This window comes from Rhinolophus sinicus, chromosome 8 (genome assembly GCF_057876585.1).
Source record: "Rhinolophus sinicus isolate RSI-liver-muscle chromosome 8, RSI-T2T, whole genome shotgun sequence".
Classification (NCBI taxonomy): Eukaryota; Metazoa; Chordata; class Mammalia; order Chiroptera; family Rhinolophidae; genus Rhinolophus; species Rhinolophus sinicus.
In genome coordinates this window covers 8,113,761-8,132,891 of record NC_142508.1, presented here as the reverse complement: position 1 = coordinate 8,132,891, position 19,131 = coordinate 8,113,761, and the positions used below count along the sequence as shown (strand labels likewise).

Here is a 19,131-nt window from a genome sequence, read left to right as displayed (position 1 = left end):
TGATGAAATCCTTTCCACGTATTTCCCCAAAGAAATTGTGCTTTGTCTTAGGGTTGGTCTCCCCGCCTAGCATAACAACTCTTATTTACATCTGTGGCAGAGGCTCACATGACAAAGGAAAGAGTGATCCCATAAATGTGTTGTTGGAGTTTTCCCCCTACTTCCTGAAATTACCCATATCCCTGGTCAAATAGACACATCTATTTAGGTTGGTGAAAATTGGCAGTAAACTGTGGTCATCATCAAAATGAATGTGTCCCACCTGTGATGTGAAAGAAACTGTTTTGGTTAACAACACAGTGACATAAACAGGAGAGTCTACTAGACTCTGTAGTAGAGTCTGCATTAGTTGCCAGAGCCAACTAATCTGAAGATGCATCGCCAGTAGAGTTACCAAGAGTAACCCCGGAGGGAAAAGTATCCCACTTTGAGACATTAGATCCAACATAAATATGGATCCAGTAACCCATAGGGGGTGATTTAGGAAAGTGAAAATAGAAAAGTATAGTTTCTGTTTTCTAAAAGGGGAAAAGCATACCCTGCTAGCAGCTGGATTTTGGAAAATGACCCTCTGAACGCTCAGAAAATTCTTTTTCTGTAGGCTTTTCAAGTTCTCTATTTCAAAACATTTTCCCTGAACTATTGCGTTCAAAACCACCCTTTGCAAGTAAATACTTCTTCCAGTTAAGACTGATAGAGAAAGGCTTTGAACACCTTCTCTTTGGGAAACTTTGTAGCATATCAGATGCCTATTTGTTTTGTGCTGGTCTCAGCCTGTCAATAACCAAGGTTATTGACAAGCTCTTGTGGTTCTAATTATGATTGCAAGACACCCTTCTGCAATAACCATCAGAAAACTTTAAAAAGACACACGTTTCTAAGGTATAAGGCCTGGAAATTACACAACACACCTGGGGCCACACAGTGAAATCGGGGAGGGAGTGGAGGGGAGGCAGAGGGGGGGGAGGGGGAAGGGGGAAGAGGAAAGAGGGAAGAGGGAAGAGGGAAGGGAAAAGGGAAGAGAAAAGAGAGAGAGGGAGAGAGAGAGAGAGAGAGAAGAGACGGAGAGAGAGAGGAGAGAGAGAGAGAGGGAGAGAGAGAAAGGCAGTACACAAGGCCCTGGGGTTCTGTTATTGGGGTCGAGGTTGTGGTGTCTAGGGCTCAGTCTTATTAGTGAATTTAAAATATAAGGGTGGGAATTTAAAGCACAGGAAGAGGAAACAAACAAGTAACCCAAATAGTAAGTTTTTGAAATCACCTAAGATCTCTAAAACAAGGAGCCTCAATGGGCTTGAAATGGATGCCTCTTTGCAATAGACACCTCTGGCAATCGAAGCTTAGGTCAGGTACTTGCATTTCTATATATGTATTAAGTCAGGTACTTGCATTATTACATATATACATATATATATAACATTACTATGTGCCTGACATTATACCAGGTATTGGGGATGGTGAAAGCATGAAACCAGCCTGCCCTCAGAAAGGTTAAAATCTAGTGCAGAGCAAAGAGATTTTTATGAACACTAGTTTTAATCAAAGCTGCAAATCCTTGCAAGCAGTGTGGTTCTGACTAAATGAAGTAAAAGAATCATTTCAGCACAGGGATTGTGCACACAGCACATCTCTTTGCATCTGTCTGGAATCAATGTGACCTGAAAAGGAATGTTTGTATCCTTCCATTACTCACTGGAAAAAGAATAAATGCGTCATTTTTTTGTTAAATGTGAGGTAAATGTGATGTTTAAGAAGTTCTAAAATACCAATTTTATCTCTTCTTTTCTGGCAGACACTAACTATACAATTGACTAACAAGATTATCAGCCTGGAAAAGTTAAGTGAGGTTACATGGATTTACGGTGGTCCTGCAATTTCTACTACACTTATGACGAGTTCGCTACCGCCTCCTACAACTTCTACATTTACTACCACTTCTGAGACTAATACCGCTAGTTCTACTACTATAAGTCCTACCATTGCCAGCACTAGTACTGCCTTTCCATTCACAACCACTCCATTCTCAACAAGCGCTACAGGAGTTACACTTAGTACGACTGTTTCTGAGACCACTACCCCTTTCCCTACAAGTACCACTAATGTTAGCACTAGTACTGCCTTTCCATTCACAACCACTCCATTCTCAACAAGCGCTACAGGAGTTACACTTAGTACGACTGTTTCTGAGACCACTACCCCTTTCCTTACAAGTACCACTAATGTTAGCACTAGTACTGCCTTTCCATTCACAACCACTCCATTCTCAACAAGTGCTACAGGAGTTACACTTAGTACGACTGTTTCTGAGACCACTACCCGTTTCCCTACAAGTACCACTAATGTTAGCACTAGTACTGCCTTTCCATTTACAACCACTCCATTCTCAACAAGCGCTACAGGAGTTACAGTTAGTACGACTGTTTCTGAGACCACTACCCCTTTCCTTACAAGTACCACTAATGTTAGCACTAGTACTGCCTTTCCATTCACAACCACTCCATTCTCAACAAGTGCTACAGGAGTTACACTTAGTACGACTGTTTCTGAGACCACTACCCGTTTCCCTACAAGTACCACTAATGTTAGCACTAGTACTGCCTTTCCATTCACAACCACTCCATTCTCAACAAGCGCTACAGGAGTTACAGTTAGTACGACTGTTTCTGAGACCACTACCCCTTTCCCTACAAGTACCACTAATGTTAGCACTAGTACTGCCTTTCCATTCACAACCACTCCATTCTCAACAAGCGCTACAGGAGTTACACTTAGTACGACTGTTTCTGAGACCACTACCCCTTTCCTTACAAGTACCACTAATGTTAGCACTAGTACTGCCTTTCCATTCACAACCACTCCATTCTCAACAAGCGCTACAGGAGTTACAGTTAGTACGACTGTTTCTGAGACCACTACCCGTTTCCCTACAAGTACCACTAATGTTAGCACTAGTACTGCCTTTCCATTCACAACCACTCCATTCTCAACAAGCGCTACAGGAGTTACAGTTAGTACGACTGTTTCTGAGACCACTACCCCTTTCCCTACAAGTACCACTAATGTTAGCACTAGTACTGCCTTTCCATTCACAACCACTCCATTCTCAACAAGCGCTACAGGAGTTACACTTAGTACGACTGTTTCTGAGACCACTACCCCTTTCCTTACAGGTACCACTAATGTTAGCACTAGTACTGCCTTTCCATTCACAACCACTCCATTCTCAACAAGCGCTACAGGAGTTACAGTTAGTACGACTGTTTCTGAGACCACTACCCGTTTCCCTACAAGTACCACTAATGTTAGCACTAGTACTGCCTTTCCATTCACAACCACTCCATTCTCAACAAGCGCTACAGGAGTTACAGTTAGTACGACTGTTTCTGAGACCACTACCCCTTTCCCTACAAGTACCACTAATGTTAGCACTAGTACTGCCTTTCCATTCACAACCACTCCATTCTCAACAAGTGCTACAGGAATTACAGTTAGTACGACTGTTTCTGAGACCACTACCCCTTTCCCTACAGGTACCACTAATGTTAGCACTAGTACTGCCTTTCCATTCACAACCACTCCATTCTCAACAAGCGCTACAGGAGTTACAGTTAGTACGACTGTTTCTGAGACCACTACCCCTTTCCCTACAAGTACCACTAATGTTAGCACTAGTACTGCCTTTCCATTCACAACCACTCCATTCTCAACAAGCGCTACAGGAGTTACACTTAGTACGACTGTTTCTGAGACCACTACCCCTTTCCCTACAAGTACCACTAATGTTAGCACTAGTACTGCCTTTCCATTCACAACCACTCCATTCTCAACAAGCGCTACAGGAGTTACACTTAGTACGACTGTTTCTGAGACCACTACCCCTTTCCTTACAAGTACCACTAATGTTAGCACTAGTACTGCCTTTCCATTCACAACCACTCCATTCTCAACAAGCGCTACAGGAGTTACACTTAGTACGACTGTTTCTGAGACCACTACCCCTTTCCCTACAAGTACCACTAATGTTAGCACTAGTACTGCCTTTCCATTCACAACCACTCCATTCTCAACAAGCGCTACAGGAGTTACACTTAGTACGACTGTTTCTGAGACCACTACCCCTTTCCCTACAAGTACCACTAATGTTAGCACTAGTACTGCCTTTCCATTCACAACCACTCCATTCTCAACAAGTGCTACAGGAGTTACAGTTAGTACGACTGTTTCTGAGACCACTACCCCTTTCCCTACAAGTACCACTAATGTTAGCACTAGTACTGCCTTTCCATTCACAACCACTCCATTCTCAACAAGCGCTACAGGAGTTACACTTAGTACGACTGTTTCTGAGACCACTACCCCTTTCCCTACAGGTACCACTAATGTTAGCACTAGTACTGCCTTTCCATTCACAACCACTCCATTCCCGACAAGTGCTATAGGAGTTACAGTTAGTACGACTGTTTCTGAGACCACTACCCCTTTCCCTACAGGTACCACTAATGTTAGCACTAGTACTGCCTTTCCATTCACAACCACTCCATTCCCAACAAGCGCTACAGGAGTTACACTTAGTACGACTGTTTCTGAGACCACTACCCCTTTCCCTACAGGTACCACTAATGTTAGCACTAGTACTGCCTTTCCATTCACAACCACTCCATTCCCAACAAGTGCTACAGGAGTTACAGTTAGTACGACTGTTTCTGAGACCACTACCCCTTTCCCTACAGGTACCACTAATGTTAGCACTAGTACTGCCTTTCCATTTACAACCACTCCATTCTCAACAAGCGCTACAGGAGTTACACTTAGTACGACTGTTTCTGAGACCACTACCCCTTTCCCTACAAGTACCACTAATGTTAGCACTAGTACTGCCTTTCCATTCACAACCACTCCATTCTCAACAAGTGCTACAGGAGTTACAGTTAGTACGACTGTTTCTGAGACCAGTACCCCTTTCCCTACAAGTACCACTAATGTTAGCACTAGTACTGCCTTTCCATTCACAACCACTCCATTCCCAACAAGTGCTACAGGAGTTACAGTTAGTACCACTGTTTCTGAGACCACTACCCCTTTCCCTACAGGTACCACTAATGTTAGCACTAGTCCTGCCTTTCCATTCACAACCACTCCATTCCCAACAAGTGCTATAGGAGTTACACCGACTACTACTGTTCCTAATATTACGACTCCTTCCCATACAAATTCTACTTCTGGTAGCACTTATGCTACTCTTCCTATCACAACCTCTCTTGTGCCAACAACTGTGACTGACACTAGCACTGCTACTGCTGTTCTTATCACCACCACTCTTTTCCCAGCAGAAGGTGAGACTAGTCGCACTGCTAATACTGTTCCAGGTACAACTCCTTCTCTTGCAAACAGCCTCACTACCGGCAGCACAACTGATCCCTTTAACTCCACATATACTACGTTTGCTGTAACAAGCGGTACAGGCACACCAGTCTCTACTACCCAAGGCCCTGTGCCGTTTCCCACTACTGCCACAGGCACCACACAGCTGACTACCACCCGCTCTGCTACTGCTGCGACACAGGCCCTAAACCACACAACATTAATCTCCACTAATTTTCCTAACCCAGGCACCATCAACACTACTTTGGCAGGCACTGCATCCACTAGCATGGATCCAGTTACTACAAATGTTTTAAATATTACCACTGCAGGAAACACAAAAACAACTACAGGCATCACTACAGTTTCTACGATTACAAATGCAACTTCTATGCAAATGACTACTCAGGTCATTTCAACTCTACGTCCTATAGGGACTCCTGGTGCCACCACCACAGATAATGTATCTCCAGCGGCACCTACTGGAATCATTACCACTATGTATCCTCCAGATATCCCTACTCATGCTTTAAATACCACATCCATGAGCACTGAAAGCACCACGAATGCAAATATTACTAATATGGTAACTGGTGTTACTAACATAAGTACTCCCACTAGACACAGTCCAACAACTGTTGATGTTAACGTTACAACTATTCCTGTTGTGAATACTGTTTCTACTACTCCAGACACAATAATTTCCAGTACTGAAGACTTTACCACTCCCTCACATATAAAAACTACAGAAATTGAACCTACTCCTGAAGTAACTAGGAATGCCACAACTGCATATCCTACCACCAATATCACTACAAGTATTTTCAGCACAAAAACTACAAAGTCCTTGACTACTTCTGACACAGTCCTTACAAACACTTACATTCCTAGTACCACAGCGAATCCCACCCCCAATACTACAAGGACTAGAGGGCATGTTGTAAATATTACTGATGTGGATGGCACCAGCCGTGTTCCAGGTGGAACGACACATACTTCTCTTCCAAATACCACCACAGAATCAAACACATTAACGTCTGCTCTTCTAGCGACCGCTACTCACCATATGGTAACAAATTCTACAGCCAATTATTTACCTATGATTGCAACTAATGCTACCACAGATACTACAAGTATTACCATGCATGCTTTAAGTACTACCACTCCTGACAGAACAATAGATGCTTCTGCTACTGCGTCTACTTCTATTGCAAATACCACAAGTACTGCTCCCTGATTACTACTCGAGGCAGGATAATTACTACAGACGTCCCTTTAAAACAACATTACAGATACAGAAAATCAATTAACAGGTACACAATCCTATGCTACATAAGTTTTCACAAATATTATATTAGTCCTAGCTTTTGCAGATATGGCTACTCCAAGCCCTGTGGACATTGAAGATGCATCTAGACATGCATCTATTACTGAGTTTGTGAATACTTCTTTTGGAACCAAAAGCTATACTACTATTTTTTTAATTATAACTCTTAAGCCCCATCATTAAGCTTTAGATATTTTATACATCCTAGCTACAGACTTCACAGATGATTTGGTATCTCCGATAATAATACCACATTAGGGTCTGTGAATACTATTGCTTTAGATGTAGTCACTGAAATAACCCAACCTGTTCTTGAGTCACAGAACATAATAACATTAACTGAGAGTACTAGTGGTACCCAGCACTCCTATACCTGCTGTAGCAATCGTTATTAATATTACAGTACATTATCTCATTGCTAATGCTAAGAATCACACTTTATTTTCCTATGGACTTTTCCAAATGCTATGACTACCAATACAGTAACTTGCTATTATACATATTGAAAGTATTATTGCTTGCTTCTAAAGAGATCCTAGCTATAGTTATAGATGTGAAAAATGCTACCATTGTAGATCTCCTATACAGTTTGACTCCAGGGATTGAAATAATTAAGTTAGGAACATTACAGGTTTCTTTCACTATCATAGAAAATACAAATATGATAGTAGATGTTAAAAACACAACTTTCCAAACTTTGCAACCTTTACTTTGCAACCAAACTTTGCAACATTACTGCCATAGGTACTACTGATACTCTTTCTACAGATTTGATCAGTACATCTATTTATAGACATTAAAAGTACTTGCAGGAAATTACAATTAATCTTACTTGTGAGACAGTCATAGGCCCTTGCTGTTAGCACTAATGGCCGAATTCACTTACAAGGTTTGTTTCTCCTACAGACCAGAAATCACCCAGACGGAGATGAGTATGTAAAGCTGTAGTGTAGGGGACAGTCTTTTCCCTGAAATCAGAGTTCATAACCTTATTTGCTTTTCCTCTTATCTGCCAGCTTTTCCTTTAATATTTTACTGCCCAGTCTCTTCTTCAGTGTGTTAGGACTTTCTGCATGTTCTTGATCTTTCACATCCAAATGCACCATTTATCTTTAATCTGACTTTCTTAGATCCCCCAGACCCCCATGCATAGACTTACGATCATAACCAAATATAGGCAGCTGAGTGCTCGGGAAGGCTCAACTCTAGGACAGTATTCTCAACATGGAGTTTGGGAACCCATGGGAGGGCCCCAAACTCTTTCTGGGCTCCACAGGGTCAAATCTGTTTTCATAATACTATGTTGTTAGTTGCCCTTTTCACGCTCATTCTCTCCTTACGATGCAGTAGCATTTTCTAGAGTCTCTATGCTGTGTGGTGTCACAACAGATGAACACAAAGACAAAGACAAGAATCTATCTTCTATTAAAGCCACACATTAAGCAGATTTACAAAATATAAAATAATGTCTATCTTTTCACTAATTCTTTTGCTTTGGAAAATAATAGCTTTTCATAAAAATATATTATTTTTGTTAACATGTAGTTGATATATTGTTATTTTTAATGAATGAAAAAATAAATGTTTTACAAACTAGTTTATAAATGACTCCACTTTAATTTCTCACGCACTAAATATGAGTAGGCATAACCTACCTAAACCCATGGGGTCTTCACTAAACTTGAATGTAAAGGGGTCCTGAAACCAAAAGGTTTGGGGATCACTTCCCCCAGGTATATATACTGTGAACTTTCCCAGCATGTAGCAGCTCCAGCATCTGTGGCTTATGGTTCTGACTACACAGGAATGTCTGCCCCCCACTGTGAACACACTTGCACAGCCTTCTGACCTACTTCCACGCTGTACTGTTACTGGAGGGCTTGATGACGTTCTACGTGAGGGAAACAGATCATCAGTTAGCTGTGTTTGCCGTTTGGAATCTGCCCACAAGTAGCAATCCTCTGAACAAAGTTGATAGACCTTATACCAAAGTATACCTTGCACCATAGTACCTCTTGACCTTCCAACAAAACTCCTAATTCTAAACTGTACAATGGACTTGATCATAGACTCCCTCACTTGTCTTTACTGAGAGAGTTTCAGGATACTTGCCTTGCTGACACCACAAACCCTGATATGGTACGAAGTGCTCTGGGTCCGAGGCACATGGAATGCTTCTGCCAGCCCCTCACAAGAGCAGACTAGTTGACCAAAGGTTTCACGTGAAACACTTGGTGTTTGGAAAACTGAGGATGCGTTCAAGCAACCATAGTTCTGTAGTTACTGAAATTCAATCCTTTGTGTATATAAATCAAAGGTAATTTAAGTATGGGATTGCATACTCCTGAAAAACAGCAACAACAACACAACAGAAAAAAAGAAAGAAAATCTGGACTTAACTTCAGACATTTGAGGAAGTTTCAGAATTGAAACTCAAAAGTCTAAGCACAAGATACGGTCCTGGAACCAGGCAGAAAACCTGGAGACAGAAGAGGTTGAAGCAAATATCACGGTGCTGTTTCTGCGTCCTAAGCTCAGCTGGTTCCTGTGCTGCCATCAGACCCTCATACATACAGGTGACTCCATGGGACCAGTTGTCAGAGCACCGCCTGCTACCAGGTTGGCGCAGGAGCTACAGGTTCGGATGGTCATTCCTGTCCTTGCCTTGCCTCAGTTTCCTCATCCATAACATGGAGTAAACATCGGAACTGCAATGTACGTGGAAATGCACTTTTAGTCTGTGCAATAATAAAGGTTTATTATTACTATTATTATTACGTAATTCCCTGAGTGTTCTTATGTCTATTTGAACTTCTTCCTTCTTCTTCCCCTTGGGTTTCCTGATAGCAGAGCACATTTTCCTTAGTGCTGGTGCTTTGTAATAAGGCTGCTCTGAGTCTCTTTTCTTCACCCTGAATTTTGTCAAGGAAAGCTGTTCTTTAGAATGTCACTAGTGTGTCTCAAACGATGCTTCTGGGGAAAAGGTTGGTTTTTGTCTTGTTTGTTTTGCTTTGTTTTGTTTTTAGATTCCACATGTAAGTGAAATACTATGGTATTTGTCTTTCTCTGCCTGACTTATTTCACTTAGTGTAATGCCCTCTAGATCTACCCATGTTGTCGCAAATGGCAATATTTCCTTCCTTTTGATTGGTGCATAATATTCCATTATATATACCAGGGGTGCCAAAAAATGTGCATATTTTAAGAGAGGTTATCTACGTGTTACTTTTTGAAGTTGAATTACGGTAGCAATGTGTAGTATGATGTTCGCTCAAAAGATGGTGTTAATCAAATGAATGCTAGTGTCATTCATTGTATTATCATTTTAATACAGTTTTTTCCTTTCTTAAAATGTGTATACACTTTTTTTGGCACCCTCTGAATGTATGTGTGTGTGCGTGTGTGTGTATAATATATATAATACGTAATATATATATATATATCACATCTTCTTTATCCGTCATCTATAAATGAACACCTAGGTTACTTGCATATCTTGGCTATCGTAGATAATGCTGCACAGGTTACTTTTTAGATGTCTTTTTTATTTAAAATATTCCTTCCATTTTTCATACTGTCTCTGTACAGATCCTGCGCTATGGTTTTCAAATTAACATGTTTGTTTTGAAATAAGCTTGGGGGAAAGTTGCAAGGATACGACAAAGAATTCCAGTATACTCATCACCCAGATTTTCCAAATACGATCCATAAACTATAACGTATTCACCATATTCACTTTCTCTATCGCTCTATTTCTTTCCCTCTCTCACACACGTAATTTAAGAGTTTGTAGACGTCAAGATCACAAAATGCTTTAGTGTCTATTTCCTAAAATATAAGACGCCATGCTTACATAACCACAATATAACCGGCCAAAGAAGGAAATTAAGGTTCGTACAATCCCGCCATCTCATGCACAGACACCAGATTTCACCAGTCACCCCAACTGTGTGCTTTACAGAAAGGACAACAGAAACAAACAAGAATTGGACCCACGAGCACGCATTGCATGTTGCGTTTCATTGTTTAATTAGACTTTTGTTTGTTCTTTTAGTCTGCTCTGGAACTATTCTTCAGTCCCTCTTTTTCTTTCATGATTTTGACATTTTGAAGATGGCAAGCCAGCTATTTGTAGACGATCCCTCATTTTGGATCCAGATTTTGTCAGATAATACGTGGGTCCCACCAATGCTTCTAAAGCTTTAAGGCATGAATGGAATAGATGGTCTTAGAAAAGCCTGTATAGAGTACGTGCAATGCCCAGACCTGCAGCGTCAGGGCCTGGGTCATGGGAAGGGGCACGAATGGGGGCCTTTTGGGGAGCCAAAACAGAGGGGAGTTTCTGTGTTTGATGATGAAGGGAGGGGCCTTGGGATGTGACATGAGGAGACAGTTTCAAACTCTAGCCTGCAGGGTGGCAAGGAGCCAAGAGAGGGCCCCCTGCCCGAACAAGAGGGCAGCCAGGGAGAGGCACCTCAAGGTAGCCGTGCCAGAGCCCGAGAGGGCCGCTGGTGCAGCCCTGGAGCCTGCAGGGGTTTTGTCTTGGGGTTCCACTTTGCCTCCGGAGGACTCCAAGCAGGGCCCCCGAGGAGAAGGGATGATTTCCGGAATCCAGCCTGTCGTGTTTTCCACTGTCTCCTGCAGGAGAAGGAAAACAGTGGGAGAATGGTAGAAGCCTCTCTACCTTGTTTCTGTTCCTCAGACCCTAGTTGGTGATCCCCAGTCCTTGCAGCCTCACAGGCTAATGGGAGACCCCAATCACCGCCCCCCCAACCCAGAGCTGCATCAGCCCAACTCTCTGCTTCCCCAGCTGCCCCTTCCCTGCCCCAGTGTTCCTCCGACTGTCATTCACCTCCCTCATTCTTCTCTGTTCCTGCCTCTACCCAACACCGTCTCATAGCCGTCCATCCCAACACCGCGAGGCTGGTGTCTCCTGGGACACTCACATCAATGGTCTTTATTATCACCATCTGCTGGGCCTCCTTGCAGGCTTTCTCTGCCTTCTTAATGCTCTCCGGGGTCCACTCGACATTGTTCATGGCCATCACGCCCTCCATGGCACTGCCGTGGGTGGGGAGGGACAACAGACAGTAGTTTAGGGTCACCTGAAACCTTTGACAAAACATGTGAACTGACTCTGGGTGGTGAACACACAATGGGATTTATAGATGATGTAATACAGAATTGTACCCCTGAAATCTATGTAATTTTACTAACAATTGTCACCCCAATAAATTTAATAATTAAAAAAAAAGACAAATAGGAAAAAAAACAAAACAAAACAAAAAAAAAAACAAAAAAAAAAAACATGTATAAAATACCCTCACTTTTACTAGCATCAGTTCTATGTTGCCATAAACCAATAAGGAAAGTCTTACAATGCAGTGAGACCATCATGAGTTTGGCAGGAGGAGAAATACCATAAGAACCCAAAGATGAAAATTTTTAAAGTGAGAAAGAGAATCTTCGGACTCTTTAAGAAGTGGTTTTTAACTTGGGGGGCCATGAAGTCCCAAGATGTTGAGAGAGTGACTTCACCTGTAAGTGCCCTGAAATTGTATGTGGAATGGATGTGTCGCACAGATGTGCATTTCTCTTGGAAAGGAGTTTCAGAGCTATCATCAGAGTCTCAGAGGGACCCTTACCCCCACATAATTAAGGGTCACTACTTGAAAGAAAACACAGTCTTTGACTGGGTCAGGTAGTGCAGGAGAAAAAGACAGACAAAGAGTTTATCCATAAGTGACCTAACTTGTAGAGGTCACACTTGAGGGTCTTATTGTCCAAGGATGACTCACTCTGATGCCTCCTCTCCCAGCTCACGGGCCACGTAGATGATGTCCGGGTACCCCATGCAGCTGGAGATGTTGTTTCGAGGATAGTAGAAGAGGAAGATGAGGCACATCTCATTCATGGTGCTGGGACCCCCCTGGAGAAGAAGAAGAAGAAGAAGAAGAAGAGAGAGAGAGAGAGAGAGATGGGGAGACAACGATACAAAGGCTTGCAGAGAGGGGGACAGCGGGGGCAGAAACGGTGTAGGTGGTCATTGATGCTCTTCTCCTTTTCCTGTATCCTACAGCCAGCTCACTGATTGTTACTCACCACTCGTTACCACACCTCTTCCTTCTCCTCCTCTGTTTCCAATCAGTGGTCAACTCTGGATATTATTTGTAAAGAAAATAATCCCACATAGCTGCCCTGTCCTCTACATTTCCACTGCTACTGTCCTGGTTTGAGAAGATGCAACAAGATACTGAGTTTCCTAAAATAAAGCCACTCCCTCTTGAGCTTCTCCAGAATTCCCCATCTCTACGTGTCTAAAGCAGGACCCACTCAAATATGTCACGTATTCTCTCCACTGCAATAGGACCTTATGGCTTTCCCCTGTGAATTTCTCTCGTGCAAGATCCCCATTCATCTTTTATGGTATATGCCACTTTCTACCTTGTGTCTTAATCATTTGCGTGGTTGTATTTTCTTTCTCAATAGCAAGCAACCCATTTTGAATCCTGCAAACACAGAGCCAGACACACAAAATGGGTGGCGTTCTTTGTGACCACAGCCACAATAGCTACCTTATAGCATCTATTATACAAGTCAGGCACTGATGTAGGGTTGTACACGTATTAATCAACTCTCACAACAATCTCATGCTATAGATAGTATCATTGAATGTCTTATGAATTAGGAAACTGAGACAAAGAGGTTGGATAACTTGTCGAAGGCTAGAAAGCTAGCGATGATTGTGTTGGCATGGAAACCCAAGCAGTGAGGCCCAGAGTCCATGCTCTTAGTCGCAATAACATGCTATCTTTTCATGGTCTTAGCAGGCCATTGACAGAGAAAGTAGGGAATCCTGTATTCATCTTATTATCACTGGGGTGTGAGAACATGGAAAGCCCATGTGAACGGGCAACACCATTGGAAAAAGGAGGATGCTTCAGCTAGAATAATCGGAGTCAATGCCAGGGATGGGGCTCTATTCTGAGGGTATTGCCATGGTGACCATGGTGAGGAGAGAGGTACTTACAAAAGTCAAGGAGTCGCGGTCTAGTGTCTGGTAGTGACACTCTATCAGCAGCTCATCTCCCTATTCAGAGTGAAACACGAAGGCTGAGAGTAAGACACGGAGGGCCTGGCCCAGTCTTAGAAGTCTCCTGGCTAATACGAATGAACCCTGAGCCTGCCAGGCCCCCGACTCCAGCCATGCCTCCCCCCTCCAGCCATGCCTCCCCCCAGGCTCCCACCGGCTTGATCGCCACTCGATGGGGTAAATCTCGAGTTTCCTGCAGATTGAAATCGTAGGAATCATCTTTGCAAATTGTTCGGAGTTGTGTTCCATTTCTAGAGGGAGAGACAGGGAGGGGACGGGACTAAGAAGAGGATGAGGATGAAGTGGGGAGGCTGTGTGGGGTCCTTTTGTGGGTACAGATTGTCCATAAAACAGTAAAGCTCCTCCTTCCATCGTCTTCCTCCCATCGTCTCTACTCTATGGATGTTCCAGCTCCTTCTTACTCCCAACCAAGTATAACCTCATGCTGCAGAATACATAACTACTTCTAACCTTTCTTCCCACGTGCACAAGGGAAAGCTTCAAAGCCATGGCTCCTTCCCTTACCTGTACTGCACAGCCTGCAGAGCCCGCCCAGCCAGGTGGGTGTGGAGCAGGTAGCCATATACCTGTAGGTCAGGCACCGGGGTCCCATTCATCTGTGACAGGAATGAAGTGCATGAAGTTTGGTAAGACTCTCATCTTGCCCCGCTCTTTGGTTTTCCTCCCTTAATATTTGACCCTTCTCCTTACGACTAACGCAGACCCCTTTAGTTCTTGCCGAACCCTCCTGGCCCGTCTTCCTGCCCCACTCCCCTCGGCCCCAACGCCCTGACTCCTTCTCTCTGTTGCATGATCCAGGGTAGTGATTTCTCTGAACCCCAAGCTGCGGTCATTGTCCAAGCCTGGGGCTCAGGCTGTGTGTGCTTGTGGATCAGACCAGCTCTGCGATGGGGAACCGGGACCCTCAGGCACGGCGTGTCCCCCAGCTTCACCTCTTCAAACTTGTCCGTCTTACACAACCCATAGGACCTGAATGACTCAGCGCCCGGGGGGATGAAGTGGATGGGGAACGTGAAGAAGCCCAGCTGCAGGACCCCCATGTCGTATTTGCGTAGCCGTGCAGTGTAGTACACGCGGATCCCTGAGGAGTCGTACAGACCTGGTGCAGAAAGGTGGGTGAGCAGGCCGGCAAGGTGGGAAAGAGGCCCAGGAAGGCTGGGGCAGGATGTGAGCAAAAGCGCTCAGCATGCGTCCCGCAGCACCTTCCCAGGACATCAGCGCCCTAGGTGCTTACCGGGAAGGTTGTGAAAATTGCTGTAATGAATCTCCAGACGGATCCACTGGGGGTCCAGGGGCGTCCCAATAGAGATGCCCACGTCATCTGGAAACTGGTAACTCTAGTGGATGGAGGGGGATTTGGCAGCAAGAAGAGCTGGGAACTAGGGACAGAGACTCATCCCGGCCCCCCAGCAGGCCAGCCATCCTAGTTCCCGACAACATGTGCCACCTCAGACACCCATTTGCCTCATCACGGGACTCACTGTGCCCCCGACAGCCCAGCCCACGATGATCTGCGAGCAGAGGGAGAAGGCGGGGTCAGCCCCGTAGCAGTCACTGATGCCCGTGGGGAGGACACTGGCGTTGCCACAGGCGTACAGGATGATGTGATGCACCATGGTCTCGTTGCGGGTGACCACCTTGGGCTCAAACTGCGAGGGGGAAGGAGGGCGGGGCACGACTCAGAGCTCTGTCAGGTCCGGATCCCCCATCCCGTTCCCCAAAGAAAACCACTCCCATTCCCCACTTCTCTCTGTCTCTCCTTCTTTTCAATTTTCTCCATTTTTCTTCCCCAACCTATCATCCCCCCCATCGACTCTGTCTGACTCCTCTCTCAGCCCCCCCCATTTAAACCCCTCCCCTCAGAACACACACTAAATCCCGAGGTTTCTGCCTTTCCCTTAATAACCTCATCCGTCCATGACATCTGAGCATGTAACCACTCCTTACTGGATGCTCTCTAAAGAAAAACATGGCTTCCACGCATGTGCCACGTATTGTAAGGTCACCATTTTATTTATGACACCACAATTGAAATCACTCAAATGTGCCGTCAGCTGACCGAGTCAGTTCCCTCCAGCCAGACTTTCCCGACCTGACAGTCCGTGGCCACGTCTGTCCCAGCCTGAACCTCCTCCTGAGCTAAGAGCGCAATTCTGGGGCCAAGGTGGGCCTTCTACTGTGTTCTCTGCAAAAACTTATCAATGCATGACCCTTCTTGTGGGGCTCGAATAAAACAGGGCTGGGAGCGATAGTTCTGGGCTCAGGAAATCATGAAACCACCCCCCAAACCTGGCTTGGCCCCCGCGTTGGCCCTGCTTCTTCCCTCCCACCAGTGGTCTGATTGGCACCATTTCCTCAGAGCCCACCATGCCCGCTGTGCTGCTCCAGCGCCTTCACAAGGAACCACCTCCACGCGCACCTTACCTTGTAGATGTGATGCTTCTTGCTAACGATGGGGAGAGGGAGGAAGGTGCAGGCGTACGTGGTGTCATCCTCTGGAATGAGGAACTGGAGAAGGACACACAGAGGCCGAGCTGGGGCGGGAGTGAGACTCCCAGAGAAGCGAGGGGAGGGACAGGCGGGGGACGGCGCTCATATGAAGGCCACGTTGGCCATTCTCAAGGGATTGAGGGAAGTCAGAGAAGCCTCGGTCCAAGGAGTGTACTGAATATCAGGGGCAAGAGGAGGGTCTGGATTGAGTGGGAAGATGGGGAAGGATGGGATGGAGGGGACTTACATCCGTGATCTCCAAGTCATGGATGACAGTGTCCTCAGGGACATCGAGGTCATCTGGGTGGATTACTTGTAGCAGGAAGATGGACTTGACAAATGTCCGCTCCCGATCCAGTCTCGGTGTGTCATCCAGGCCGTAGGCAGCCTGTACGCTCATGGTGTCACTCTGGGGGTGTCATGGGCGCTGAGGTGCCACTGCCGTGGGCAGCCCTTTGCACACACCCACACCCAGGGACCCACCCAACCCCCTGCCCACGTCTACACAGTGGAATGGATAGAACTGCAGACTGGGGGCAGAATTGGTTGAGTTCCAGTTCTGCCTCAGAGGCCAACTTGCTGGAAATGTTGAGGCAGTCCCACCCCTCGCGTATACCCTCTCTATGCCAGTGTCCACGGGAGGGGAGCACTGGGGAGGGTGGGGTGGGTACTGAGTCAGTGGGAAGCCACCCTGGAGAGGGCTTGTGGATTTCAAGAAGGGCCCCATTGGGGCTGTGCTGGGGAGCACCTAGGAGGCTCCCCAGAAATCCTGGGAACTGTGACTGGCTGCCTGAGATGCACGGTCACTCCAGCATGGGGGTGACTCCCCCTCCCCAGGAGGAAAAGCTGCTTGTGGTCGAATGCTTTTTCTCCCCTCCCCAATTTACCGTGATATCTTGGTCGTGAGGGTCGCAGGAGCGGAAGGGCCTGGAGAAGCGCATGGTGGTGTAGACAGCGTCTTCCGTGAGCTCCAGGAGCTCAGCATCCTGACTGCCATCCTCCTCCAGGGTGTCTTCATCCACCAGGTGCTGATCCTGGGGTCCAGTGAAGGTCCAGGCGTAAGTCCCAGGAGCCCCACGTGGTCATGACTTAGGAGCAACCCGTGTCCCTTTAGCTCCCCCAGGTACTAGGTCAGCAGCACCCAGGTCTCTTTATTACACAGTTGGCTCCTAGGACAGTCGCGTCAAGGGTGGATGCTCGGGGCAGAGGGACGGACAGTGTCTGATGGAGTTGCACCACTTGACCCTGCTTTAGTTCTCCCGTTTCAAATCTCCTCTCCGTAAACCCTAATATTCCTGTATCCCTAACCCTTGGAAACTCGCTTAGTCTCTGAACTCTATGCTATCCATCCTGTCGGGTGGCTCTTCACATTGACGCTTCCCTATTTAAATGCAGTGCAGATGGATGAGCTCGGGAGATGGGTGAGCTGCGTTTTCATCTCTACAGGAGGGCAGTAATCATCCCCCTCACAGTGATGCTGTGAGGTTTAACACGCAAAGAATGTGGAACAATACCCAGGTAATCAAAAGTACATAACAATTGTAAGCTATTATTAATGTGTTCGCTACCTTTGTTATTAGGCTGTTTTATGTTGGGGTCTACCTGACTGAGCGGCAAGGAAATTGAGGATGGAGACTGTATTTCAAACAGCTGTGACCTGCATTTAGTGAGCTTTTGGCAAGTACGCGGTGCGGGAGTCTCCCGCCCTCAGTTAGTGGCTACATCCCTTAGCACCTTAGGGACGTACAGTCTGAAAGACCACAACTGAAACTCTCCCATGGACCATTTCTGCGGGAGAGGTCAGCAGCCAGCAGGTGTTCTGGGCGTGTGCCTGGATGTTTGGGAAAATGTGGATCCTTCCTAGCCTCACAGCCATCCTGAACCCCAGCCAGAGACCCTCATCCTTGGAAGAGAGTTGCCCTCAGACTTACCGAGAAATAGACATTGCCGTCCGGCAAGACGCCTCCAACAACCAGGTCACTGCCCACGCTGGTGTAGCGATTTGTGATCCCTAAGCCCACCCAGCCAGCTGTCCGGACCTGCAGCTCAAAAGTGATGACCTCAGCCTCAAGGTCAAAGTCCCAGCGCAGGAAAATGACATTGGAAGGATCTAGGAACCTGGAATAACGCAGGCGAGCTGTGGGGCCGAGGCGCTTGCCTTGGGAGGGGGCCGCCAGGGCCATCAGTAGGAGAAGCCCGAGGAAAACGGCACAGGCCATGGCTCCCTGGGTCTGGAGCATGTCTCCTGCAGGTGAACACTCAAGAAGTATGGACTTATATGTGCCTCTCCCTGTGCCAGGCACCATGCCAGGGGGAGGGACAGACTGGGACTCTTCTGATCTGATTATCCCCTGGGTTCAGAGTGGTGCCACTTACATAACCCTGGAGGTAGGAGGTGTCCAGAGAGGGTGCAGAGCAGATTGCGCTTGCCCTGGAATGGGGACCTGGCATGAAATCAGCGGGAGTAAATTGATCAGACTCTTAAACCCCAACCCCATGCCAGGTCTTGCCAGTGGGGACCCCACAGAATCAAGGGGGTTTAGTGTCCCCCTCTCCTCCCTTCCCTTTCCCCTCCCCTCCCCTTTTTTCCCTTCCCCTCCCCTCTCATCTCCTTTCCCTCATGCCCTCCCTCTCTCACCCTCCCTCCCCTCTCCCTCCCCCCATCACTGTATCCTTGTGTGTTCTCACTGAGCACCCTGCCCTCTGGCACGTGTCCCCCACCCCACTTTTTATGGGAATTTTCTACTTTGTCTATATATAGACTGGGGCACTAGCAGGGGGTGTGGTAGGACCAGATGTGAACTTGCCTTTCAGCCTCCTGGTCCAGCAAGAAGCAGAGAAG

At 46.2% G+C, this 19,131-nt stretch overlaps 2 protein-coding genes across 2 annotated transcripts in view; one reads left to right on the top strand and one right to left on the bottom strand.

The window, feature by feature from the left end:
- The window catches only part of MGAM2 (maltase-glucoamylase 2 (putative)), a 68,749-nt gene extending 60,459 nt beyond the window's left edge, over positions 1 to 8,290 (top strand). The window contains exons 48-51 of the mRNA XM_088800404.1: positions 1,790 to 1,988; positions 3,528 to 4,388; positions 4,560 to 4,628; positions 4,728 to 8,290. Coding sequence (XP_088656530.1) covers positions 1,790 to 1,988; positions 3,528 to 4,388; positions 4,560 to 4,628; positions 4,728 to 6,595 — 2,997 coding nt within the window. The 3' untranslated portion in view covers positions 6,596 to 8,290. The remainder of the gene's footprint in view (positions 1 to 1,789; positions 1,989 to 3,527; positions 4,389 to 4,559; positions 4,629 to 4,727) is intronic.
- A 2,417-nt stretch (positions 8,291 to 10,707) lies between these two features.
- On the bottom strand, positions 10,708 to 18,707 carry LOC109457170 (putative DBH-like monooxygenase protein 2). Its single transcript, XM_019749851.3, has 13 exons — positions 18,221 to 18,707; positions 17,177 to 17,323; positions 16,537 to 16,698; positions 16,224 to 16,307; positions 15,281 to 15,448; positions 15,034 to 15,136; positions 14,732 to 14,898; positions 14,304 to 14,395; positions 13,933 to 14,029; positions 13,716 to 13,775; positions 12,484 to 12,614; positions 11,632 to 11,746; positions 10,708 to 11,323 (listed from the first exon to the last, which is right to left on the bottom strand). Exons 1-13 carry the CDS (start codon positions 18,593 to 18,595, stop codon positions 11,081 to 11,083), a joined length of 1,944 nt encoding a protein of 647 aa, XP_019605410.3. The 5' UTR covers positions 18,596 to 18,707; the 3' UTR covers positions 10,708 to 11,080.
- Between the last annotated feature and the right edge of the window lie 424 nt (positions 18,708 to 19,131).

Coding starts and splice junctions, on each gene's coding strand:
- LOC109457170 (XM_019749851.3), bottom strand. CDS start 18,595: ATGGTGCCTGGCACAGGGAGAGGCACATATAAGTCCATACTTCTTGAG. Junction 14,899..15,033: donor CAATTTTCACAACCTTCCCG/GTAAGCACCTAG, acceptor TTTCTGCACCAG/GTCTGTACGACTCCTCAGGG. Junction 13,776..13,932: donor ATCGAGTGGCGATCAAGCCG/GTGGGAGCCTGG, acceptor CACTCTGAATAG/GGAGATGAGCTGCTGATAGA.